The sequence below is a fragment of the Buteo buteo genome, chromosome 11 (genome assembly GCF_964188355.1).
Source record: "Buteo buteo chromosome 11, bButBut1.hap1.1, whole genome shotgun sequence".
NCBI classification, from domain to species: Eukaryota; Metazoa; Chordata; class Aves; order Accipitriformes; family Accipitridae; genus Buteo; species Buteo buteo.
In genome coordinates, this window is record NC_134181.1 from 36,346,077 (window position 1) to 36,373,901 (window position 27,825).

The 27,825-nt window shown below is 37.8% G+C and overlaps 1 protein-coding gene across 4 annotated transcripts; it reads left to right on the plus strand.

Annotated features, from left to right (window-relative positions):
- Window positions 1-27,825, plus strand: CHFR (checkpoint with forkhead and ring finger domains). 4 transcript variants are annotated; one of them, XM_075041502.1, is made up of 18 exons: window positions 1-19; window positions 659-806; window positions 2,910-3,009; window positions 10,758-10,867; window positions 13,267-13,326; window positions 13,480-13,692; window positions 14,687-14,902; window positions 15,509-15,665; window positions 15,919-16,073; window positions 16,654-16,816; window positions 17,729-17,871; window positions 18,880-18,999; window positions 19,306-19,389; window positions 20,109-20,179; window positions 21,178-21,265; window positions 21,436-21,543; window positions 22,626-22,698; window positions 25,010-27,824. In XM_075041502.1, the coding sequence occupies exons 2-18, from the start codon at window positions 671-673 to the stop codon at window positions 25,050-25,052; spliced, it is 2,040 nt and encodes a 679-aa protein (XP_074897603.1). In that variant the 5' UTR covers window positions 1-19; window positions 659-670; the 3' UTR covers window positions 25,053-27,824. The 4 variants fall into 4 exon arrangements, with proteins under 4 accessions (XP_074897603.1, XP_074897604.1, XP_074897601.1 ...); XM_075041503.1 differs by lacking the exon at window positions 1-19 and adding an exon at window positions 33-138 and having other exon boundaries at window positions 14,735-14,902; window positions 25,010-27,825; XM_075041500.1 differs by lacking the exon at window positions 1-19 and adding an exon at window positions 33-138.

Sequence of the window (27,825 nt, forward strand, 5' to 3'; positions counted from 1 at the left end):
AGGCCCGCCTCTCCCCCCGGTGCGTCGTCGATGGCCGCCGTGCGCCGCCTCCAATGGCAGGCCTGGCCCTGCCCAGCCCTGATCAGCTGATGGTGGCAATGTCTGTTGACAGGAGCCGCCTCGGCCGCGGGACTGGGTGTAAGGGCTGGCGCCGAGGGGAGGGGGCGCCGGGCCGGAGGGGGCGGGCGGAGGCGGCCGGGGATGGGGGGGGGGGGGGGGGGGGGGGGAAGCGGGGGGCGCGGCACCCCCTGCCCTCCCCTCGCCGCCCCTCTCCGCCGGGGGAGCGGGGCCCGCTGGGGGCGGAGGGCGGAAAGTTGGGGAGAGAAGTGAGCGGAGGGAGGCCGTGCCCCGTCCCCCCCCCACCTCCAGCCCGATCCCCCTCAGGCGGGGAGCGGCCCTGCGGGGTGGGGGGCGCAGGGAAGGGAGTGGGCTGGCTGCGGGAAGGGGGGGCGAGTGGCCTAGGGGGAGGGCTTTCCAACTCCACACAAAAGGAAGCGGGCAGGGCAGGGGCCGGGGGAGCCCCCGGGGGGGTGAGGGGCTGCGGCGCGCAGGGCCCGGCCCCCGGGAGGGGAGGGGGCTGGCAGCCCCGAGCGAGCCCTCTCCCCCCCGGGTGCGGTGTGATGGTGGGGTTGGGGTTCGCTTTGTTTGTTTTTGCCAGATGTGAATCCAAATGGAGCACTCGGAGGGAGGCGAGCAGAGCCAGCGGCAGCAGCAGCCCTGGGGGAAGCTGATCCGGCTGGGTGCTGATGAGGCAGAGCCGCACGTCTTGCTGCTGAAAAGAGAATGGACAATTGGTCGGAAGAAAGGTGGGACAGGGACACGCTGCGTTGGCGTAGGGCGGTGTTCGGGGCACAGCAGCGATCCCCCCTCCTGGCCTTTAAAACATCGGAAGGTGGACCGAATCTAGTTGGGTTTGGTGCTTTCAACTGTTGGAGGTGCTTGCCAGGCGGTCCCTTATTCCTAATTTACCACTTGGCTCTGTGTGAAGAGGAAGTTTTGCGCTGACCTTTTTCTTTTTTACCGACTTGGGACTTGTGCACGTTTGAAAGCGAATATGCCTTTTAGGTGGTCTATGGCAGGTTGTACAAATAAGAAAAAACGATTGTTGATTCAGAAGAGTTTCTGTGTATCCGTCCTGTTTACGTTCTCATTTTGTTTCTGTGGTTAAAATAAGTTGGAACTGCAATGCAAAATGCTTGTGCTTCATAGAAAAGAAAACGCCCACATAAAAGCCCTTAATTCTTCTGGCCATATAAAGATTGCCAACAAGTACTGAAAGTTTCTCTGAGGGTGGATTTGAAAGCTTTAGTCCCAGAGTCTAGGGCTTTTACTACTTGCCTTTATTTTAAAGGATTTCATGCTTACTGTATTTAAAACAATCATTGCAGTGTTTTAATTTTTTGTACTCTGCCCTGACAGCACTAATTTTCAGTTTCCTGTTCATCAGTTCAAGCTGTTTGACTGACCAGTCACATTCTGTAAATAGTCTCGAACAAACACCAGATGCTATAGCTCTATGAGAAATTAAGATAATGTATTGTAGGAAAAAATGTTTTGTCTATTTACATTTGGTAATATACATTTAGATTGTTTCTCATTATCTAAGCTGTAGGTAAATTCTTCAAACTGAGGTCTAGTTGAGGGTTGTCTTGCAGAAAAAAGATGAGCTTTTGCATGTTCTATTGCTTCCATAACTGTTCGCTAATAGATTAATAAAATGAGTGGTTACAAGAATACTAAGCTTTGCGTCATAAGTATTACTTAGAAAATCTTCAGGAACATTAGAAATGCTCGTTTAGAGCATTTTGTCCTTCCTGCTCCCATGTGAAAGTCTAACTCTGTAGAATAGAATGGAAACGTTGGCATGCTCCTGAATAAAATTTAGTCCACTCGCTTTCAGTGGGCTTCCTAGCGTTACAAGTTGTGTGGCAGCAGTTAATTCCGTAGCTGTTGATTGTTCCTTGAATATTAGGAGTAGACTAGTGATAAACTGTCACCAGTATGTGTGGTAGCTACTACTTTCCTTCTGGATACGTTGTTCTTGCAGGCTGAGATACAGTGCACCCACAGCGTGAATAGATGGAAGTGAATCATGTTTGTTAATTATAACTTTTGTGTAAGCAAGTACTTTGAGTCATTTGTGAGAGAAGGTAGTGGGGAACCTTGAGCATTGTCTTGAACATTCGATGTTAAAGTGAAATAAAAATACTAGATTTGCTCAGAGCCCTGGAGTTGTAGGTAGGAAGGTTTCTATCACGGTAACTTTGTCATTACACTTCTGTATATCCCTAAATCTTAGTCCTGGATTTTTAATCTCCCTTCAGTTTTATTAACATAATGGTGCTGTCAACAGAGATGAGGAAAATTTCCCTATTTAAAAACAAAAAAAAAAAAGAAAAACCCTTTAATATAGAACAGTGATACTCTTTTATTTATCAGCTGTTGGTTCCTACTAGTTCCTGCCAGTATAGCAGAATGAAGCAGAAGTTAAATCCAATGTGAAACAGTGTTACAATGATGTGGAAGAAGAGCTGGGTGCTCTGTGATGTATGCCTCTAGAATTTAGATCGAACACTTCTAATATGTGTGAATTTATCTATGTCCCACTTTAGAACAGAGTAATTGTGATTTGATTTTCATCTGTAAGGGCTAGGACTGGCGGGAGGAAAGGGTACTAAAACATCTTGAAATGGTTGAAATAAGCTTATATCAGCACATGGGGCTATCTCACTGCTTGAATTTATGTATCACATACTAGGCAGTGTTGCTGCCTATATGCCAGTAGAAGTTTTGAACTATTGCAGATGTACATGAGTCAGTTTGTTGTGCATTTATAGCCATGCAGAATGCTGATCTGTCTGTGTAATGTGTATTTTTAAGCACACTGGAAAATCTGCTTTCTTTTTAAGGATGTGACTTATCTTTCCCTGGCAACAAGTTGGTGTCTGGAGATCACTGTAAAATCATAGTGGATGAAGAATCTGGTCAAGTGTCATTGGAAGATACAAGGTTTGTTCTTCTGTGAACTTCTACCCTTCCTTTTAGTCTGTGAAGTAAAATCTTGTGTATTGCTCGAGGCATCAATAGTAAATCCTTCTATTTTTTGTGTCTTTTTTTTCCCCGCTTTTAATCTAGGTTTGGGGTTTTTTTGGCTCTTTCTAAATATTTTTTTCTCTACAGAGGAATTCATAGTCTACAGGATGAAAAATACTGTTGATGTAATAGTTCTGTAGCAAATTTCTTTAGTCTTACGAAAAAAATGATGCCAGCATTCTTAAAAGCTCTAAGCATGAGTGTGCCTCATTTCAGGCACCTGTGTAGGGAAGAAAATACCTGCAGTGATCATCTCAAAGCATAAAACAGATGTGGAGTAAAAATCTGTACTTGTTAGACATCTTTCTGGTATTCAAAATATCCATAGTCTGTAGAGCATAAGTACTGTAGTAATCTAGCAGTTGTGGTGGGCGTGTCAGATGGAGATTAGAGCCTATTCAGTCTAATTTAATAATAAAAGATGTTTGCTAGATTTCTACTATTGATATTTTGTTTTGGGTTTTTTGTTTAATCAGAATGATTATTTTCTTTTCTGGGTGTTTCTATGTTAAATTAGGGGTGTGAGAACTAAAGCTCTTAATGTAGAAAGGTATTAGCACATACTTCACTGGAACTACTGTTAAAAAGCTAAGCTAATTTAGTGGAACTACTTTTAGCATATAAAGTTAATTACATACTTCTTCATATACTGAAGGCCAGTGAACTTGCTATACTGGTGAGACTATTTCCTGTAGAGTTCTAAGACTACTGTGGGAGTACAAATAGCACTGCAGGGATTGTAGGTAGTTTCCAATGGATTTTAGTTTGTTTTCTGGTTTCCCGTATAAAATTTGAGATAGGAATTTGAATGGAAAGGTGTTTCTTAGGAGGAGATTGTAACCCTCTTCAAATTTTCATCTGCTTCATTTTTGACAGGATTTTTTGTCTAAGATTGCCAAAAGCTTCTAGTTTATTACATTTCAAGAGCTCTGTGACATTTTGAAATGCTTCTGTAAACCACATTCTTTTTCTGCCAGGTTATTGCAGTCAGTAAAGAAACAAATAATACTTTTCTGCCTGCTCCCCCCCGTTTTTCATGTCTGGAAGGCATTTTGCCCAAAGACAAAGAAGATGCTTCAAAATATATTGATGTACATACATCAAGAGGAAATTTCATGTTTGAGGTATTGAAGGGTATCATGCCGAATCCCTGTTCCAAAATACCAGAATGCAATTAAATATATTGTTCTGGTAGCTCAGGGTTAGTATCAAATACCTGCTGAGCTTTTGACAAAAATCCCTCCAAGAATATTCTGAAAAACCTTTGAACTGTCTAATTGAATCGCACGCACATTTTTTGGGAGCACTGGCAGAATGTATGAGCTTTAGTTGATGATTTTCTTTCAGCAGAGTTTTTGCACCTCTGCTACTTTTCTGCCTCTTGATCAATTAGTAGCTATGTTGATATTAAAAGGAGTCTTTCAGGGTGAGGAACTTGCTTCCAGATATTTACATGGCCTATGCATTTATTTTATTTCCTCAAGTTAAACAGAACATACAGAATTATTCAGGTTGGAAGAGACCTCAGGAGGTCACTTTGCCCATCTTTGACAGAGTTTGAACTTAGACCACTGAATTTGGGCTAGGTTGTTTAGGCTTTCTCTAGTCAGGTCTTGAAAACCTCTAAGGACAGAGATTCTGTAGCCTCTTGGGGCTCTTATTCCAGACCTTAATTATCCTCACAGTGTTTTGGGTTTGGGGTTTTTTTTGGTTTTTTTTTCGTCGCATCCATTTGAATCTTCCTTGTTTCAATTTATGACCTTTGTCACCTCAGTAAAGAACCTGTCTCTGTCTTTTTGGTAACTTCCTCATAGGTACTGGAAGGCTGCTATAAGGTCCCCTGCTCACCAAACCTTCTTCTCCCAGGCAAAATAAGCCTGGTTTCCCTAGCCCCTTAGCTCGTAGGTCTTGTGCCCCATCCCTCTGGCCACGTCAGTGGCTATCTGCTGGACTTGCTCTAGTTTATCAAGACCTTTCTTATACTAGGTGGCCTAAAACTAAATGTAATATTTTAGATGTGGACTAATGAGTTCCAAGTAAAGAGGAATAATAATCACTTCACTTGAGTTTCTGACTACATCCCTGTTAATACAGCCAAGTGTGCTGTAGGCCTTCATCACTGCCAGGGCATGCTGCTGACAAGCCTAGGCATAAGTCCAAGGGGTATGATGTTATGCTTAGTCATAAGATACACAACAACCCTCACTGGTTGGTCTCTAGCCTGTACTGTTGCAGGTGGTTATTCCATCTCAGGTGCAGGACTTAAGGTTTGTCCTTGTTGAATGTCATGATCCTGTCAGCCCATTCCTCTAGCCTGCCTAAGTGCCTCTGAATGGCGGCCCAGCTCTGCCCCTGCTTTGATGTCATCTGCAAGCTTGATGAGGGTTTATTTCTTCTCTACTTCTAGGTTGTAGCTAGAAAAAATAACCAGGATAGGTCCCTGGATACATCCCTGGAGGGCTTATACTCCCAGAAGCTGTGGGATAGAATGCTAAATTTTAGGGAAGAATATCAGGCCTAGCTAGGATGTCTAGGAAGTGGCTTATAATTGTCATTCTCGAACGTTATCTCAAATTTCAAGACGTTTCAAACAGCAAATAAGGCCATGTTTGCCTATCATGGCAGTCTTGGAGCTTAGTTATAAATAGAAGCTTGAGAAACCGTCCCTAGTTTCAGTTGCATGTAGCTGGTAGAATTGGTTTAGACCAAGGTCATGATAATACAAGCTAAAGAAACTGTGAATGATGCAGAAACATAGCTGCTTTTTTTTTTTTTCTTCCTACACCCCCCCTTGAGGCAGAAGGTGCAACCAGCAGAAAACTAGCAAAGCCAAAATAAAGTTAATTTTCTATATGATATATTCATGAAAAGGTGGGGCTTGTTACAATGGTAGTGTAATAGAAAGGCTGCACCTATTGAGTACTACCAATTAGCTGCTTATGCATGTTACATTTCATCGTGGTTTAACCCCAACCAGCAACTAAGCACCACACAGCTGCTTGCTCACTCCCCCTGCACCCAGTAGGATGGGGGAGGGAATCAGAAGGAAAAAGGTAAAACTTGTGGGTTGAGGTAAGAACAGCTTAATAGAAAAGGAAGGAAGAAGCTAATAATGATAATAATAACAATAATGAAATTACAATAGTAATAAAAGGATTGGAATATACAAAACAAGTGATGCACAATGCAATTGCTCACCACTTGCCAACCAATGCCCATGTAGTTCCCGAGCAGCGATCCCCCCCAGGCCAACTCCGCCCCATTTATATACTGGGCATGACGTCACATGGTATGGAATACCACTTTGGCCAGTTGGGGTCAGCTGCCCTGGCTGTGTCCCCTCTCAGCTTCTTGTGCCCCTCCAGCCTTCTTGCTGCTGGGGCATGAGAAGTTGAAAAATCCTTGACTTAGTCTGAACACTACTTAGCAACAACTGAAAACATCAGTGTGTTACCAACATTCTCATACTGAATCCAAAACATTAATGCTATACAGCTACTAGAAAGAAAATTAACTCTATCCCAGCCAAAACCAGGACAACTTCTATGTATCTAACAAAAAAGTATAAGATCCTTTATGTGTTCTGCTTGCCTGTGAGTTGGTATGAAGTGTGGCTACCATTTGCTGAATTGAGAGACTAAACAGGTTGATATGACTACTTGAAGAAGACTGTCTGTTCTTCTGGGTCTTCCAATGTTTGTGCTGAATATCAGATGAGCTCTAAAAAATCAAGCAGGCTGAAAGAAGAAGATTTCTGAATGTTTGAGTTGGTATTACTGAATCCCAGAAAAATACTGCGGTGTCAGCTTTTTCTTCTCTGAAGTGGAAAATAGTTTGGAAACATTGCTGTGGTCAAGCTCAGATTTTTCTGGTGAAGAGGAATGCATTGAAGGAGGCAGCTAGTGTGGGACAGTTGAACTGAGTGGACTTTGTTTCTATATTGTAGCTAAACCAAAGAATATCATCAAATGTATGTAGGCAGCCAACACTGTTTTTTATCTCCCTGGTAGCATAATGAGTTCTTGGATCTACTTTGGAAAGAATTACCATAAATTTTCAGGTGAAAGAAAATGTGTAGAGAGCTCAAAGTTATTGAGTAAATAGAAGTTTGGAAGTAACAAAAGCCAAGAGTTAGCAAATAGTACAATAAAATATTCACAGTCTCACCCTTTTTTTGGGTATGTTTCTGCTTTATTTTCCAAACCATGCACTAGTTGCTTTATACTGCTTGCAAGAAAAGAAATTATACAAGCTGACCTAGCGCAGTGGAGGCAGTAGTTGGCTTGCCCTAAGTAAAAGCAATTGTAAGATTTTCCATTTTGAAAAAGAAATTTTAAAGGCAACTATGGTAATTTTTTTTAAAGACCTTCTTGTCTTCTAGGAAATTTTTTTTTAAGGATTCTAAGTAGTAAGTGATGTTTCAGAGCAGGAAACTATTTACACAAGGCTGATACTCATGTGACAGGCAAGCAGATATTCCCTTTCTGTGGGTAAATCAGAGGCTGATCTTAAGTTGCCGCTGGTGTCCTTCCTGCTACTAAATTCTCCTCACCCTACCAGTCAAAACTATTTCTGTGAATGTTAGAGGAATGGAGAATGACACAGTACAGAAGGGATTCTGCAACTAAATAGAATTCAAAGCTCATTTCAGTTTACAGTGTGTTTAGGATAATATGCATTTAAATAGCAGATAACTATTAAAACTATGAACCCAGAAGCTATACCATAAATTACATTCTTCTCCTGGATGGATGCTAGTAATTACTAAAAAGTAACAGACTTGCATTTTTCTTGGGAGGATACCAAAGTATCTTACAACACATAGATCATTGACCTACTTCAAAAGTAAGCCTGTTCTGAGTGAAGAGTAGCTGTTCACATCAATTCTGCACAACAGTTGGGATCGGGAAGTAAAGGTAATGTATAGTTCATTAATCAAATTGTAGAGTCATCAACCACATTGGAATTGAGTCAAGGCCTGACTTTTTTTTCTTCTACTCTTTAGAAAAGTGACATTGGGACCTTTTGTGGCATTGTTACACACAGACAATTTATATCTGATAGTACCATTTTTCTTCTCCATCTCAAAAAATTATACAGCCAGTTGATATCGATTCAATATTAAGTCCTAATGAATGGCCTTCATATTTGGGATTCTCATTGTACTTTCTGCTTATTTTATGGGGACCTTACTTTAATTTGAAACATTGGAGGAATGTACAGATTTCATGATTTATCATGTGTGTTTGGATAGAAAATACCCACAACATTAATCCGATATGGCACCATATCTGTTAAATGCCTCATGCTAAAGCCTGAACCTGGAAATGAAAGACTAATACAATTATCTGGGGTAGCTGGATTTTTTTTTTATACCTTTGATTATTAGCTGAGGTATAAATACAACTACTTCAGTTTGCTAATGTATTTAAGAAAAGCTTATGGTTTTCTGTGTTAAGTGGTATCAGTTTATTCCTACTTCATTTGGGTCCATGGATACCAAATAATTCATTAGTCAGCTCTCTTTGAAGTCTGTATAACTGTGCAGAATTTAAAAGATTTGGCTGTTTGTAGTCAATTTGACAATTAGGGTCTTGGGTAGCTATTTCTGCAGCTTGCCTTATGAGACCAACCATGAGCAGTTACTAGATGTGTGATGATTCCCTGCCGCCCCAAGAATACCTCACTTGAGTTATTGTCCCTCATAACCATCTCGGAACTTGGCAGTCATGACAGAGCAACTTCATAAAATACATTGTTGTGACATTTTTTCCCTATGTTTAGTGAAATATTGGGACTAGGAATTGGCTGTAGAAGCTAAACCTCAGTAAGAGGCAATTGTTATTTGAGTTTAGCTGTTTTATTACAAAAGAAGGTCTGAAACACTTAGAGCAGATGAGAAATGCATGCTTTGTTTTGCCTTCTGGAAAACAAAGGAGGTCAAATTTGATGTTTCCTATGTCTCAGGGATTGCTGTCAGCTTTACTGTTTCTTTGACAATTGAAGGAGGAGCGATTTGTGCTTCGACATAATCTTTTTTAATATATTATCACTAACATGAATGTTAAGTTTAAAATTAGTATAGTTTCTAACAGGCTGACTAAAATTCTTTTTTCCTCTTAACTGCTAAACTTTGGCATTCTTTTAGTGATGTCTCTGTTCTGGTTCTTTGATGCTTATGTCTTTCAGGCTAGTCAACATCTGTATGCCTGAGGTAAAAAGGCAAGCTTAAAATAGTTTTCTTGCTTATAGGAGAAGCTTGAAGATTCTTTAACAGAGCAAATATCAATGTGACCCAAAGATTTTCATTTGTTTCTTGATGTTTAAAGTAGCATTTTTATTTTTTTGTATCTTCTTATTTATGTTGGATTAGTTGATTCAACCACGTAGATAGTGAAAGCATTTGCAGAGGTAAGAGCGAGAACGGGTACCTTGATCAAGATGTGCTGTAGTGATTCAAAAGGGCTTACTTTTCCTTTTGACTTCTTGAAGTAATGCTTTTGACTTTGTGTCCAAAAAGGTCAACAGTACAAAGTTCTAGTTTTCTTTCTCTGTTCATGTTACTACATGATAAGAGATTTTTCCACGTTGCTTTTTAAAAGAAAAATAACGAGAAGGGAAGGTGCTTATTTCTAAATAACCATCCCTCTCCTCTAGAGAGAAGCTGGTCTGTTTGAGGAAGTCTGTGTTGTGTCCTGGGCACAAGTGGTGGCCTCCAGGAGGTGGCAGCAGAGGTTTGCTAGTATTTCATGGAGCAGCTTGCTCTGCTGAGGGGAAAAAGCAGATTTTCTGTTCATGTTTGGTACTAATTGCTGAGATTTTGAATGGCAGAAGTCTGAATTTCTAGAATGGTGCAGCCCTGAAAGAGGCTTATTGCAACTGAGTTGGAATTATTCAGTACTTGAATAACTTGACTTCGTTATAAAACACTAATAGCTTGTGTGTAAAATATCACTCATAGTGAAGGAGGTACTTCCATTAAACAGCAATGCTCTGCATCTTCCTCTTCCCCAATTTAATTTCTTCCATGAGTCTTGGAGTTTTTATCAATATCAAAATAATTCATTCCAACTCATCTTTTAGTTATGTATAACTTTTTCCACCTTAGTAACTTCTTGCTTTTGAGTTTCAAACAGTCTAAGTAACCTCAGAATTTTAAGTTTTTTACTGTTTGAAGCAAGAGGGGAGGAAAAATTAATGCCACGTGGCATCCCTGACTACAGGAAAAGTTCCTTTGTCGCAGAATTTCTTAGGAGATTCCCAGTGTTAATTGGAAAACATAAGCTAGAACTTTTTGAATAGGAGTCCTATTGTCCTTTCCTGGTTTATACTTAAAGGGTGGAGATTATTGTAGAGAAACAATTATCTAATTATGTTGAGACAGTGGCCAAATGTCAGGGAACTTTTGTCTGTCTCTCTGTCAGCTACTGTCTCTTTACCAGTAGCTGCAAATGAGGTTTGAAGTCCTAGTAGCTCTGCATTTCTGTCTTTGGGAGAAATTTTTCATTTGTTTCTGGGCTTTTTTTTTTTTTTTTAATCCTGGCTTACATTTTTTTTGAAAGCCAATAGTTTTTCTTCATTAAAAGTATCTTGTGTTTTCCCTTCCTTCTCCTATGTAATTATGAAAACATTTATGCTAAGTTATCTTTTCTTTATCTTTACAGTACTAATGGAACAGTAATTAATAAACTGAAAGTGGTGAAGAAGCAGACATACCCTTTACAGACTGGGGATGTGATCTATGTTGTTTACAGAAAAAATGAGCCAGAGAACAGTAAGTAAATGATATTTTTTTAAATGGCATGCTTAGTCATTTTTTTGGAGTCATGAGAGAAAAGAAATATCAGTACAATTAAACCAGAATTATTCCATTTTAAGACAAATAATTTGCTAATGTTTAAAAACAAGTCTCTGTAGAAGAGGTCATGGATGTGCCAGTTTTTACAGGGACAAGTCTGAGCAACTGTCTGAAATTGAAATGTGCCTAGAAGTAGCTTTGAAAGAACTAGTGCATGGAATGGTAACTAATGGGGTCCTGATCACATGCCCAATGCTTTTTTTAGAAGTCAAATTGCTGGGATAGTTAGTGATACTTACTATATCACATTGAAGCAATTTTTGGCACCAGAAGGAAAGGCTGCAAAAGCTTTTTTGTTTTGTTTTGGGTTGGGTTTCTTTGTTTTAAAGAGAGAACAGGTAAAATCGGGGGGAGGTGGGGGAAGCCCTATAGTGCAAGTAGAATTAGTAAAATTGGCAAAATATTTGTGTGGTCTTAAAGAAGAATCATGCCTCACATGCCTATAATTCTTTTTAGGATGATGCAATTGAAATAACATAATTAGGTGGCTTGGTTTGTTTTTTTTTTTTAATTAATAAAGGTCCTTTCTCAAAGTTTTTTAAATAAGCCAAGCTATCGTTGGACAGGAAGTAATGTTCTTTCATGTGTTAACTGGGTAGAAGTCAGGGACCAAGGTTTGGGTGTAAATGCTCAGTTTTTGCAATGGAACAAAATTAATAAAAGATTTCATGAATTATCTGTGTTGTCATCTGTCTTAAAGATGTTCATAAATTATTTGGGAAATTCTAACTATTGAGGCAGCAGAATTTTCATTTCATACCTTTTCATTTCATACCATTTCATTTCATTCAGTTATACAGGTTCATTAAATCCAATGCTGACTGAAAAGATTTACAGAAAGAATTTAATTGCTCATTTTTATGAAATAACAGATGGGTTCAACTTTGATAAATAGGGGGGAGAGAGGGAATGGGCAAACTCTGTTTTTACATATGTATTGTTGTGCCCCTGCCGACTACTCTGCCCACTAGCATGCAATTCTTCTTTTAGGTGTGAAATGTGTAATATTTAAATTTTAGTAGAGAGCACTCTCTTTCTGGAAAAGACTTTAGATGAAAAAGACATTTTAAATGTTAGTTCTTGTTACTGTATTTGATAACTCTGAAGTGGAACTTTTAAGGTGAAGAGACAGACTTTATATGGTCATAAGCTCCCTTGTTATTGTGAAGACAGTTGGATGTACTGGGAGATGGAAGAATGAAGTATTAGATACATTTACAGCATGATATTTAATGTAAAAACACAAGACTGTATTTACAGTTTTCATACAGTAATAAACATATGAACTGTTAATCTAAAAAATTCTAGATACATACATACTCACTACTGAAATTCTTCCTTTATGAATTTGCTATAAACTTACATACAGACAGATCAGACAGATTTATGCTGTCTGATGTAAATGGTACAAGAAGCAGTGATAAGCTGTATTTGTCTGTGTGGCTTATTTATCTCACAAATCCTTTCTAAGATGGCACTATTGCAGTTGATGCTACTCGGAAGAACTCCCTTAGATGAATTTTCCAGGTACTTTGTAATGAACTGAATCACTGGTTTCTGTTTGGGTTAACAACTATTTGTATTACCAAGCCTCCATTTTTGCTTTTTCAGCTTCTCCATCTTCAAAGACAGAGAATTTAGATTTGGCATGCCTATTTGGCCATTCTGAGTAGTTCTGGAGGAGACAATAATCTAACTTTTGGTCAGAAAAAGGGTTGCTACAAACTAAGGAGTCTTATTTGCTTCTAGGTGGCTGGAGATGAGAAAAAGTACCAAGTTAGGGAAGCAAGGAACTGTATTATGTTGAAGTAAGATGGAGAAGAAAGGGATATTATCCAGTTGGTTTTATTAATAGATACTTATGGCATGTCTTAATCTTTATTTTTGAGAGTTCATGCATCTCGCAAAGAAATTGAATAAAATTGATTGAAGAAGTTGAGAAGTGAGTTCAGAAATAATAAGCTGCTTCGAAGAACTTTCATTCAAGTATCAGTGAAAATAGTTTGTTCTGACACAGAGCAGATTTTAGGTTTAAGAATTAATCAAGCCTCTGGTTCTATGGCTGGCACAAGTTAAACGTCACACAAAAGCTGCTCTGCCTGGTTTCCTGAAAAGAAAAGATCTTGCTGTGCTGTTCCTAATTGCCTCCTAAGTAGGAGTATTAACATTGTACTGTAGAGGTGACCCTTCATTTGCCTCTTTGATTGTCAGACACTTTGGGGAAGCAGCCACTTGTGAATAGAAGTTGTTTATGTGGGATTAAGGTTAGAGAATTTTTGTTTAAAAATTCTGATCAATATTTTTTAACCTTTCAGACGTTGCTTATCTTTATGAATCCTTATACACAAAACATGATGCAACTCAAGAACCAGTAGGTAAGGAAGTAATTCAAGATCCATGAAGAGGAGCTAAGCTCCAATGACTAATGTAACCCTCTCTCAAGAGTTTGATTCCTTGGAATTTTGAAGCCATGGTGTCGTGACTGTCACACAGATCTTTCTCTTTCCTTTCCCCCCTTCCAACTGTAGAAGTTAATGTAGAAAACCAATGCCATGTGACCAAAGATACCTCAAGTACAGGAAGAAGTAATGATGAGACCCAAATTACCTCATCACCATCAGCTACTCAGTCTTGCTATGAGGAACCACAGCCATCTACTTCTACATCTAACCTCTTTAATGCTTCTTCTACCTCTTTTATTGAGTCTGCATCTGTTCAGAAGGATAATCCTTCTACATCTGGTAAGAATTATGTCAAGTATTTAAAGTTTGATATCCCATCAACTGTTACTCCAGTTTTGAATTTTAACAGATTAATATCTTACCCGTATCTGGGTCTTTAGCATTTGCTTTCTAAAGTTCTAGTGAAAATACCAGGTGGATATGTGCATTTTAACTTTCGCTTTATAAGCAAGCAGGGTAAATCCTGGTGGATGAGTAAGGCAACTGTGAGAATTGCTTCTGCTCAGAGAGGCAGAAAATGCATGTAAATCCCAAACTGTTCTATCTTTACAGTACAGTTTTGTAGTGGAGCACTGGTGAAAACTTACCAAATCTATGTGGCTCATATAACAAAGTCAGTAGATAGGAGTGCTTCTGCTCATGCAGTCACTCAGAGAAACTACTCTAATTGTCACTGTTACTGCTGCCAATCACCAGTCCCCTTTCCCTTGCCTAGAGCTCTAACACCAAAATATACCACATGGATGCCTAGTCTAGTAAGTTGGCATTATGTTGGCAAGTGTAATACCACAATGTTGTGTAACTCTTAAAATAGAACTGGAGCAAGAATGGCTATCTAGCAAATGGCATTTGTCAGCAGTTTATTGGGACTTTTTAAACATGCTCATATGAAAACAAAGCTTTGCCTTCCGCTGTGATCCTGACCTGTTTCGTATAATCAATATTGCATAAATCGTCTGCCTGGCATCTTTGTAAGGAAGACCTGGTGTGGATAATAGTCTTATGAATAAATACTCTACAATTTAAAGAGGAATGGGGATTTTAAGTAGTGTTACACAACTAATAGCTTGTTTTTCCCCCAGGCCTTCCAATTAGTCAGATTGGCTCAGAATGCATTTAGTGTAGTTATGCGGACATTGCTTTTTTGCTCCACTTTTTCCTATTCAGATGTTTGGACTGATGTGTGTGCATCATCAGTGTTTGAGTGCCTTTTGTTTTCACATGTCCCATATCTGTATGTAGCTGCGTTCATGTTTCTGTTTTTATTTTGCAGGATCACAATCCTTAGTTTTCACTCCTGTGCCTGCTTTCCCCATCTTAGAATCTGTGTGTCTAAGAGCACTGCATGATGAACATGAAAAGCTGGATGTGCATACTGAAACTTCTGCAATCACTTCAGAAATCACTGACAAAGAAAAAGCAGAATCAGATTCTCAAAGAACAGGGGAGGAGGAAAGTTTGGAACCTGCTAAGAAGAAACTAAAAGGAGGCTAGTATACTTACTACAGTATTGTGCAACCTACCCTGTACTGTTTTATTTTAATGTTATTGTTGAAAGTTAGTTTAAAAAACCTAATTAGAAACTTTAAGCTAAGTCCATTTTTCATAGAAGTCCAGTGAGATTAACAGAAACATAAGGATCTGTGCCTGTTTTTCTTTATTAATATGAAATAAATTCAAAATGCCTGCATATCAAACCTAGAAGGTCTTGAAAGGTTATGTTAGTAGGGGATAGGTAACTTTTTCCTCCTCACAATGTTATTTTATGTTTTAGTATTGTATTAAATAAGAAAAGCAGAACTCACCTCTCATTCTGCACACCCCACACACACCCCCTCCAAATTGAGTCAGGTCAGCTGTCATCAGTCCTTCAATTTGTTTCTTCCTTCTTATTGACTTGATTTCTGGTCCAGTGAAAGTAATGTCTTCAGTAGCAGAAGCTGTTATGTGTAAAGCAAGAACCTTTAATGGGACCATTGCCAGTAAACAGTGAATCAGTGTATATCATTCAGGTCTTTTTTTTTTAACACTTAAATAAAAATAAATTTTAAAAAGCTTCAAAAAATACATACTGTGGAATCTTCTGTCTTTGTAGATGAAGATGCTTGTCCAAATCTTTCACCAGCAGCTCCAAGTGAATGTATAATTAAAATTGGCTCTGAAGATGCAAAAACATCAAATGTGAAACCGGATAAGATGGAAGAAACGTTAACTTGCATTATCTGCCAAGAACTGTTGCATGACTGTGTAAGGTATGTATGATTGACAAAAGCTGTATTCATGTGGTAATAATATAAGAAGTTCAGTGACAACTGTTTGAGGAGGCTAGGATATTTAGGGTTTTCATAAGCCCTTCTGAGTCCCGTTGCTTCCCTCCCCCCCCCCCAGTCTATATAGTCAAATCAATGCTAAACAGTTTTTTGCATGTTATGAATGTATCTGAAAAATGAAAGATTTGTGTTTTGACTGCATTTCTTTAATTGTTTTCATGTTTATGTTTTCCAGCTTGCAGCCTTGTATGCATACTTTTTGTGCTGCCTGCTACTCAGGATGGATGGAAAGATCTTCTCTATGTCCAACTTGTCGCTGTCCAGTAGAACGTATTTGTAAAAATCACATATTGAACAACTTGGTTGAAGCTTATCTGATTCAGCATCCAGGCAAGTTCAACAGTGTGTGTAACAGAATCTGATGTATTTCACAGGTTAGCTGCATAATTGATGTATGCACAAACTGCTGTCTGTTGAATTTCTATGTATGTTTTAGTCTGCTGTTTTCTCTGACATGGCTGTAAGAAAACAAGTTCATTTACTATGACATAATAACTTGTTGTAATATTTAAAATACTGGGTGAGAATTGAAGGTGATTTAATACTGAGTATGCTAAGAATTCTTAATTTTATTTTGCTACTTAATCATGAGAAGGATATCAGTTTTATCAAATAGGGCACACTGGCTGATTAGGCCACCTAAATTCCGCTACTTCTGAAAAATATATTTGAATATGGATTTAATTAACTTCGACCATGGCCTCTTGAAAATAAAAGTTAAGTTGCCTGATACTACACTTCCATTAACAGATAGGGGAATTTAACTAAGATCTTCTAGAGCTTTGTTATCCAAAATAAGTTTTATGAAAATGAAAACACAATAATCGTAACAGTGTTAATAAAGTAGGGTTGGGATAAGGGATGTGAGGTGTTCTTTTCTCTTGAAATTTGAATTTGGTTCTCATACCAGATAAATGTCGTAATGAAGATGATGTACGTAGCATGGATGCTAGAAACAAAATTACTCAAGACATGTTGCAACCTAAGGTGCGGAGATCTTTTTCAGACGAGGAAGGAAGTTCTGAAGATTTATTGGAATTGTCAGATGTAGATAGTGAATCTTCAGATATCAGGTATGTCTAAGTTGTGCGCTTAATTAGATTTACTTAGTTTGGATGCACAAACCCACAAAATGAGATAGTTTCACAAACACTCTTATTGCTGATAGTGTTTCCATGATCATTGCTAGAACAAATCTTATTTTTGTTTTCAGGTAAGTTCATTCTTACCAGTAATTATCTTGGCAATTCTACTGGCCATCCTACTGAACCCTAAGCAGTCAGCACAAAGTAATTAAAATTAGAACTTCCTAGAAGTCCAGCAAGATTCAGTTTATGACCAACATTTCTACCCTGAATTGTGCAACAGCTTCATGTGAGATATGTGAAATTACCTTTTCCAGTTACAAATTGACTGTTGCTTTAGAGAAAACAGGTTTTTGGCTAACCTCTTCTCAGGAGATAAAGCAGTCCATGACCCTATGAGTGCAGCTGCAATGATTGTGCTTGCTTATGTGTCTGGAATGTTGCTTTCACCAGGTGTATGGTACTGAAGCAGCTGATGCTTGACCTAAGGATTCCCAGGCACCAAAGTATCTCCTTTTTATTTCCAACAGCAAACATTTTTTGCTGTTTGTCTAGAGGGGAACACAAGAACTCTTCATGTAGATAATTGTTCCAGCTTTGTTCCTCTCTTTCTTGTTCATCTCGCTTCCAGTCGCACTGCTCCGTTTTTCTTTTCTTTTTTTTTTTTTTTTTTTTTAACTGCTTGAGGAATACTACGAAATACAAAGATTTTATCTGTTACAACCACAGCAGTCTTCACAGCTGTGAGGTACCAAGCTATGTAAACTTCCGTATGTTACTGGATGAAGAAATTCCAAATTTAAACTTTGAAAGTATGACCAACCCTGTCTAGCATAGGGATATGAGTTATATTTGCATTTTTTGGGTGTGATTTCCTATGACCTTATTTTATTCTTTCAGTCAACCATATATAGTATGCAGACAGTGCCCAGGGTATCGAAGACACTCTGTTCCAACTCTGCCTGGCACAGGCCAAGAGACAGAAGCGGGAGGAATGCAAGCACTGGGAGATGCGCCATCTACATCTGCCAACTTCCCTGCAGGTCAGCATCATGAAATCTTCTCAGTAGTGTGATACTAAAATACTACAACTCATACATTCGCTATGAACCAAGGAAGCTCACTCTTGCAGTACTGCGAAAGTAACACCACTTCACATAGGTGTCTGCAAGTATCATGAGATTTGACTATGGTTTTTCTGTGGTTGTCTAAAATAGATTACTGATGCTTGATAGTTCTTAAACTGTTCTACATATTGAAATATTTTACACACCTACTGTCATGGTTTAACCCCAGCCAACAACTGAGCACCAAGCAGCCGCTCACTCACTTCCCCCCCACCCAGTAGGATGGGGGAGGGAATCAGAAGGAAAAAGGTAAAACTCATGGGTTGAGGTAAGAACAGCTTAATAGAACAGAAAGGAAGAAACTAATAATGATAATAATAACAATACTAAAATGACAATAATAATAAAAGGATTGGAATATACAAAACAAGTGATGCACAATGCAGTTGCTCACCACTTGCTCACCAATGCCCAGTTAGTTCCTGAGCAGCGATCCCCCCCAGGCCAACTCCCCCCAGTTTATATACTGGGCATGACGTCACATGGTATGGAATACCACTTTGGCCAGTTGGGGTCAGCTGCCCTGGCTGTGTCCCCTCTCAGCTTCTTGTGCCCCTCCAGCCTTCTTGCTGGCTGGGCATGAGAAGCTGAAAAGTCCTTGACCTAGTCTAAAAACTAGTTGGCAACAACTGAAAACATGGGTGTGTAATCAACATTATTCTCATGCTGAATCCAAAACATAGCAATATACCAGCTACTAGAAAGAAAATTAACTCTATCCCAGCCAAAACCAGGGCACCTATGTAGTTTAGAAGTCTGAGTGCCATTTTTCTGCTCTTTTATAGAATCCTTGTAAAAATTATATTGCTTGCTTGTTGCTTTCAGATTTTTATGTTGCTAATATTCACTAAGATTCCTAGTCCAGATTGCAATTGTGTACATTGTTCAGTCTGTCCTCTTTTTTCCTGTTTTTAACTCATCTAGCTGTCCAGGAATATGTGTGTCCTGCTCAAGGAAGTCATGTAATATGCACCTGCTGCTTTCAGCCAATGCCTGACCGAAGAGCAGAGCGTGAACAGAATCCTCATGTTGCTCCTCAGCAATGTGTGTACTTTTTTTTTTAGTCTTGGCTACAGAACTAAATCTCTCATTATTTTTGATTAAACTTAAGTTTACTTTGAAGAGTGTTCCTTATTTGAATATTCTTTATCTGACTTTTGTAGTGACAACATGAAAGAATCTTCCTTTATAAAATTTATTATTCCTCTATAGAATATATCTTAAATGAGAAAGTTGTACTTTTTTTAACCAAGTTTATCAGAGCTCTATATTTATTGGTTTATAGGAACAATAACTGTTGAGTTTTGTTGTGTGCAGGTCTTTACAGGGGTTTTCTTTGTTATTTTACAGGTACAGTTTGTCTGCAACCCTTCTGTCACTTATACTGGGGCTGCACTCGGATGGCATGTTTTGGCTGTTTGGCACCATTCTGTGGTATTGTGGAATAATCTGTTTCTTATGAGCCTGCTCACTTTGCAATAATGTCTGTCTGTCTTGAACTTTAGGTAATTTAAGAAATATAATAGATTAGTTTGTAGCACAGTCATGCAAAAGGAAACAAAGGCTGTGTCCTCACATCACAAACAAAAAATTCTTGAGTGGTATGTGTTTTAACTTTGAGGGGATTTAACTTCTTGTCTTCATACCATATTGGGCTTGAAAACTACACTTGTTGAGCACAGTGCTTTCCCGTATAAAATGAATTATGGTGTATTTCAGCATAGGAAGAGAATCATACAAATCAATGCAAGAGCACTGAACATCTGATGTTAACTGATTAGGAAAGAACCTTACCCTCTTAAACATGCAGACTTCTGAAACTCAAGGTTTTAGACATTTTTTAAAAATAAATTAGAACAGTTGAAATGACTTGGCTGGAGTTTGAAGCTAATGGAATATGCTTTAATAGCACTGTTAATTTGTGCAGATGAGTAGTAGTGTTTGTGGACTAAAGGTGAAATTGTAAATTCTCAATGTCTTTGCCACTGGAAGCTATATATCACATGCTTTAGCATATGTTGAATGCAGTCGTATAATTGGTGCTTATGTGAATCTGTGCACGTGATTTCAGGAAATAGAAGAACCTTTAGAAAATGTATGAGGGCCATGGGATTAGGGGAAGAAATATTAACTTTTCTTCTTTTTCTGATTAGAAATAAATCTTGGTGATAAGTGTTTAGACGGAGTCCTAAATAACAACCACTACGAGTCAGATATCCTAAAGGTATGTTCAAAAATCATTATGTGTGATGCATAATAATAAATGTACAAAGTTTAAGGTGTACTCACATGTGAAATTAGTGGTGTGCTGCCTAACAGTTACAGTGGCAGCATTGTGTCACTTGCCACACCTGATTCTGAAAGGCAAATTTAATGAGCCCTAAATGTTCAACTGGACCAAAGTTATAGTTACTGTGTCTAGATTAGAAGTATTTTGAGGTGATAATTCGGCACTTTCAGTCTCTGTGTAAGAGGGCATCGTATTTGAGAGATGCATTCCATTTAGCATTAGCTCTTCCCATACCACCCAAATTAACAAAAACAACAGAAAAAGCACTTTCATGCAATCCTGATGTTTAATTTCTCCAATGTGTATGTCTGACAGGGGCCGAGAAGGCCAAAATTCTAGGCATAACTTCTGTATTTGAGTATAAATGACTGATAGACACACTGTAGAATTCAGATGTGTTTGGTTATTAAATCATAAAAGAATTTTACTTGTATGAAGTATTTGTTAGGGAAGCAGTTTCTACAGTCTAAAGTGTAACATCCAAAATATTAATTAAGAGAAAAATAATTTGCTAAAAATATCCCAGGAAAACAAGGCTTGTTAAATATTTTTTCACAGACAAGTTAAACTTCACCCTAGGTTATATGGAAAATATTTTGCCCATACCATAACAGGGTTATCTAAATTAGGTAAACTGGATGAAATCTTGATTTAAGGTAAATGAGAATGTGACTGAAATGAATCCATTTGCATTCTTTTGGCAAAAGTGGGGATCTTCTGAAAAAAAGATACTGAGTGGAAGGTTTTATTGGTGATCTGAAAGTATCATGCTAATTAAGTTAAAGATATTTAATTTTTACTTGGTAATCAACATCAACCCATTTTGAAAACCTGGTTAGATCTAGATTTGGAAATATTTCAGGGTAAATGGCTTGGTCACTCTTTAATGTTGGAGGTTTTTCTAGATTAAACACTTAAATTGCTCTTTTCAGGATTACCTGGCATCCAGGGGTCTGACATGGAAAAATATGTTAAACGAAAGCCTCTTAGCTCTTCAAAGAGGAGTTTTCATGTTGTCAGGTATGTGTTCATTTTTGTGCATCTGTAACTCTTTGTTTATATATAACTCAGTAATATTATCAAGAGGTTTGAAGTTCTGTGTATATAACCAGTCACATCATGACATTTTTGTTAAATCTGATTTCTCAAGGCTTACACTGACATTACGTACAACCTGATTTTCTCCCCAGATTACAGAATTACTGGGAACACAGTGCTTTGCTACTGTTGTGGCCTTCGCAGCTTTCGAGAACTTGCCTACCAGTACAGGCAGAATATTCCTGTTGCTGAATTGCCAGGTGGGGATTGCTTCACACAGTAAGGGGGAAAAGTCATTTAAAGAGTTAAAGTCAGTTTTATCCTTGGTTTTTTTAGCACCTTCATGTAGCCCAGTGCAAACCTCTTTGCAGGGCTAATGTCTTATGCTGATTGCTTTACTAGTCAGCTGCTGAGTTTGCATATAGTTATTGTCAGACTCCCTAATGGAATCTTTAATTTCAGTATGATTTCTCATCCCTTGAATAAATATATCTGCATGGTGAAAAGAGGAATTCAGTAAAATCCAGAATATACTCAACAGAAACTAGCTGCTGTAATGTAATTTCTTTTCCCATTTAAATATATAAAATGATGCACCACTTGAACAATTTCACATTTTACCAGCTCTCAACTTGGAACAAGAATGTTTTCATAAATTAATTCTAAATCTGTTTGCATTTACAGTTTTAGAATAAAATAGCATGCAAGCAACTGTGCCTCCTTCAATCCTAAATCTGTTGGGAACAGAAGCTCTTCCAACAGTCTACTTTTAAAGATTACTTTTGTCCATCTAGTTGCTGTTGTTAGCAACAACTTCCCTGTCTTTAACTGTTGAGAACTCTGCTTCTGCTGCTGTGCATAATGAGAGACAGTCAGTCTACCTTGTTCCTCCTTAGTATTGCTTTTCATTTTACTGCAACGGCCTGCTGGACAGCTGAGTTATAAAGTGGGGGGAAACCAACAAACTCTACCCAAATTAATAAATTTTTCTTTCATATGGAAATATATCTAGACATCTGCCCAGTGTCTTAAACTGTAAAGTCCATCTCCATTAAACAAAGTGGTAAAATTTCAGTTAACAGCACTGAGAACCAAATTCTTTCTTAGTAAGTCAGCGTGAGCCTAATACTCAGAATGAATTTTTTGTCCTTCACTAAGTGTTTGCTTTGCTTCTAGAAAGGTGAACCAATATAGTTTACAATCATTTCTTGCCAATCATGTCTTGTTTCTCTACAAAGCCTGCTCTGATGAGTAACCACCATTAGCAGTGGCTTAATCATCTGCATCATCTTATTTAATGATGGCTGTAATATATGTAGCATTTCATTTGCTCTTTTTGTAGTGACTGTCACATCACGTCCTGATTGCTACTGGGGGCGCAACTGTCGAACTCAGGTCAAAGCACATCATGCCATGTAAGTTACACAGTTTAGAAAGTGGTTTGGGGTTTGTTTCTATTTAAAAAACAACAACAACCAAAAAAAACCACCTTTGAAGTGCCAGAAATTGCATGAGTAACACTGTTGCAGTGTAAGCAAAATTGGGTGAGCTTTGGGGGGGTGGGGGGTGGGGTGGTGTCATTTTTGATTTTAACACAACTTTGAAATGAGCCTTTTGTGCATGTCAGAAAGGTGCCACTAGCACTTGTAAGTTGATGTAACCCGTTGCTGACACTTCCTGAGTCTTGTTTTCCACCCACAACTCCCTGCTTCATTCCTATTCTTCTCCCGCTGAAGCAGCTTCTCATTTGCTCATGTCTGGGTGCTTCTTAAAATTACTGTATATACAATAATTAGCCCTGCGGCATTTCCGTTTGAAACTATGAGAGACTCTTCTAGTGAAGTGCAACATACTTTGAAGGGATAAATTGGTGGAAATAATTTGCAACAAAAGAAGCAAGAGAAGTTTGGAACATGTAACATCAGGAACCTGGTGTGGCTTAGCAGTTCCTGATTTTGAGGAGTTTCTAGGTCTTAAGACTCTGACCCAAACAATCTGGCATATGGTGAAGATAATATACTGAGCCTGAAAAGAGATTAATGCTCTACTTCTCGAGTGTTTTAATACGTCTAGGGGACATGGACTCCTGGTATCTGGTTATTCATGACAAATGTCCATCCAAATTAAATCAAGGTTCTTGATTAAAAAAAAATCAGGGCCACTGATAACCAATGTAATTTCATTATTACAAAAAGATGCATGTGTGGTAAGACAAATATTGAAGACTTGTAAAACAAAACAAAACTTATATGCTTAAGACCTAACTGGTTCCAGGGAGGGTAGAAAAATCCTTGCTTTATGAATAATTCTCTTAAATTCTCAGTGCAATTTAAGATAGAGGAGCTGTTACCCCTTATTGAGAAATTGCTTTAATGAATAGTAGATTCTGCAGTATCTTTCTAATGCTGCAATGAACATACACACTTAGCATAATTCCTTTAATATTTCAGGTACTATGGGTTGAAAATAACCAGTCTGTACAGCTCAGGCAAGCAGATCATAAGAAAGACTTGTAAAATATTCATCCCCAGTCTCTTACAAATTCAGAGGGTTTTACCAAATAACTTTCAAAAATAATTTGGGATTTAAATTGCAGATGTAATTCAAAGTACCACTGCTATCTGTAATTTCACATTACATGACTGTCTATGTTCCCAGAGGAGATTTTGTTTTGAAATGTTAGAGAGTTAATTCAGTATCAAAGTACTTACCAGTCGTCTTTGTTCATATTGTGGTGGATAATTCCATCTAGAATAGAAATGACTCAGGATTTTTTCCTTTTTTTCTTCTTTTTACTTTTTGGGGGTTTTTTGTTTGTTTGTTTGTTTGTTTTTTGTTTTTGTTTTCCTTTCAAGCATTAGCTGTTCCTAGAACTTTACTGGCTGCTGCTCTTACTTCCTAAAATCTATAAAAGCAAACAATCCTGTCATACCACTCCTAGATATCCAGTTATGGTTTTTTTAAATGAGCTAAACTGTTTTGCTAAGTAGTTTGGTTATGCAAGCAAGGTTTCTTTCTAATCTTTGATCCAATTTAGCAAGAGAGAGAAAAGTCATGGTCTCTTGCATCATCTCTTCCACATGTATAGGTATATACACACTTAACACCCAAGCTCCTGTTTCAGTTATGTATCAGGGGACACATAACCCAAGTAAGAGAAGAACAAAGAATGAATAGTGAGATGTTTTTGAGAAGTAGAAAGAAGTGCCTCATGTAAAACTGTGTTATCTATTTAACTCATGAAGACAGGCTTGCCATTCCCATAAAACCTAAATAATACAGAATGAGAAAGACTTCTTTTTCTTTCCAGAAGAAGATTCCAAGCTAGTGAAAGAACATGTTTATGTTGAAATGTATTATTAGCCTGGTTAATTCTAGTTCCTAGTGACTTGTATAATGTTGTCTACTAAAAATTACTAATGTCTTACAGGGAAAAATTAATTCACTGATTCCTGGTTTAATTGTCTTCTGGGTTTGAAGTATGCAGAAGTATAGAGGAATGCTTTTGATAACAGGTTTTCTGTGTGCATAGTAAAACTAACACAGGTTAGGCAGGAGAGATGTTGAAAATCCTGTTACAGATAACATGGTAGTAGAGTATGATCTGAACAGGTTAATGTTCTGCTTTAAACTGTTTAACATTTAAAATACCCTGTGAAAGATGCTGACTTGTTTTTGTTGCCTGACTTCTGAGAACTTGTTTTGTTTTGTTTTGTTTTATTTCAGGAAATTCAATCACATTTGTGAACAAACACGATTCAAGAACTGAATACTTGTAGTCCGTAGAGAGGGGACAAAAACTTGTTACACTGCTTGTACAGTTTAAGGTTTCAGGGGATCTTCTCAGTTCCCCCGTAGCAGGGAATCAATAACTTTTGCATCAGGTAATCTGGTGTGAACTTTTTAATTTGTAGAATTTTACAGCTGTACATGAATAAGGTAGACTTTTTTTTTCCAAGAAAGTCCAGCAAGCATTGCATTCCATCCTCATGACTACAGTGTCCCTGTATCACTTCAGTGAAGAACACAAACAGAAATCACATACACAAAAACCAGCCATATCTTGGGAAGACCTAAGAATAAGGAGTGTATTTGCACTACTTGTGAAGAAACTAAGAAAAATCCTTAGACTTAAAATAGAAAAGTTTTGTAAAAGTATCTGATGGATATTTCAAGAGCCATTAATATTTAAGAAGGAAATTGTCAGTGTATATTTGTAACTGCATTTTGCGGTAGTCTGATATTTTGTCGCTACCCATTGCATTTGGGCTAGAAACCACGTTGCTATTCACTTTAAAAAAAATAATTCCGTCCATTAAACAGCCGTTTCAACTTAAAGCTTCTACCATATGTGCGGTGTTATAGTGGAAGTAGTACAGTTTCTTTTTTTAGTTTAGTCATGTTGATGTTTTTATTCACATTAAATTACAAAAATGATTGCACAAAAATTTGAAAATCACATTTAAAGTTGGGGTAATACTTGAAGCAGAACAGACTTCTGCTAATATTACTTCTGTAGTGTTTTATATCAGAAGACCAAACAGTGCTTTTGACAGAGCAGCCAGTAGGACACACTGGTTCATTTTTTTTTTAATTTCTTTTTGGTTTGATACTGTATGCTAAATATGTACCTCTGCCATGCAGCTGTTCTTTAGCATGCATACACTGGTGAAAATGTAGAAAAAGCTATAATTTAAAACAGAATATAGCAGCTTTACTGGAAGGAACAATCTTACAGAAAATAATTCAGTTTGGACAAATTGTAGCAATATGGAGGCATTTCTGGATAGGGATAGGGATGATGAAGGGGAACACTGGTGTCACTGATGTAAAATATAGAGAGTTTATTTTCACGCCTTCTGCAGAGCTCATTCAGGAAATGTCCTAAGCATCCTTAAAAAAAATAAATCAATCCCAACACCCCCACCCCACCAACTGAAATGATCTGATCTGTTTCATCATAATCTGGTAGCTAATGTTGACAAACCTCAACTGGGACCAATTTTTCTTTTTCATCATACCTAGAAGAGTGAAACAGAATGAGAAGAAAGCATACAAAGTTACCTCTGTAGATACCATGTTGTTTTTAAGTATGCCTTATTTTATGAGCAGGATTTATACTTTGATGTTAAAAGTGTACACACAATATCTTGTGATATAATGGAGCACAAATGATGCAGCACATTGTGTCTACTGGTGTCAGTGAATTAAACAGCTATTTCCAGTAATGCACATCTTAATATGAATGCTAATTAGAATGATGCATTTCTGTTTAGATTTTTATTTTTTAAAATAGCTGTCGCAAGGATGGGTCTGTTGACCATGCCCATATGCTATTAAAAATACACTTTGGTGTGGACTTCTCTTCCTAATCTCTGGGCATTTTCTCCTGTGAGTAGGATTGAAATTGGATCTGGAATAATACTTGAAACTTCTTTTAAAAACAACAGTGTGTTTCTGTCTTTTAGTATTATTAACAATGTTCTGTTGCTTCTGTATTTGTATTTTATGTTTAGATTTTTTTTAATGGTTATTGTATCTTCTCAGGACAACCATTCCCAGCTGGTTTTGATCTCACTTTCATCTCTGGCTGTGCATGTAGCAAATTGAGTGCAGTTGTGGAGATCAAGCCTTTGCACATTATATGCAGAAATGTGCTTTGCATTCTCATTCACCACTTCCCACACCCCAGATGGGCTTTCAGCATAGACTTGTCACTGTGCTAGTGTTCAAGCCTCTTGTGCTGAATTTTTTTTGTTGGTCAAGAATAATGTGTCTACAGTACTATGTACAACCTCACTTGCACTTACTCAAGTTATGTTTGTATAGGGATGTATTACGTGACTTTAAGAAAAAAAAATTGGGAAAAAACTCCAAACAACAAAACTCATGTACCTAACATCTAAACTACCTGTGCAGTAGAGGTTCTTCAAATTCCTTTTATAAACCTCTCTTCCTTTTCCCTGTTACAGATAATTAATCTGCCTTTCTATGCATATAGGGTTGCGGTAGTGCAATGGAATGAAGGGATTTTTTTGTCATTTATATTGTACCAGGAAGAGATGAGAAATTAACTTGCAGATGGGGAGGGTGAATAAATCCTGATCTTTATATGCTCTTAAGTAAGTAAGAGTATCTGTCATGGGTATTACATACTCTATACATTAGACCTTTTTAAATGTATGGTTACCAGGTGATAGTTAATGTGATAAATGTATGAACTATGCTTGGTGTAATTGTTTAAATACTGTAAAGGTGCAGCATATTTTTAACCTGTCTAAAGCACACCCCCACCTCCTTTATAAGAGATATTTGGAAGCTGAGCATGAGATGTGGTAGAATAGGTGTTGTAAAAAACAAGGTTATTATGATAGGGTTTGACATAGTGGTGAACAACGTATGTAGTCTCTGTCTTTGAGAAAGTTCTTTTATAAAGAAGGTGGAGAGTAGTTCTTCCAGTTCTCTTTTGTGATTTATTTTTTTCCTGAACTAAGAAGTTATTAATTAAAAAAGAAAAAAAAAGATATTCACTGAAGTTGTCT

Excerpts from the sequence above, each read along its gene's own strand:
- CHFR (XM_075041502.1), top strand. The coding sequence starts at position 671 with ATGGAGCACTCGGAGGGAGGCGAGCAGAGCCAGCGGCAGCAGCAGCCC. Across the intron at positions 807-2,909 it reads GACAATTGGTCGGAAGAAAG|GATGTGACTTATCTTTCCCT; the intron begins GTGGGACAGGGA and ends TTTCTTTTTAAG. Across the intron at positions 16,817-17,728 it reads AGTGAATCTTCAGATATCAG|TCAACCATATATAGTATGCA; the intron begins GTATGTCTAAGT and ends TTATTCTTTCAG.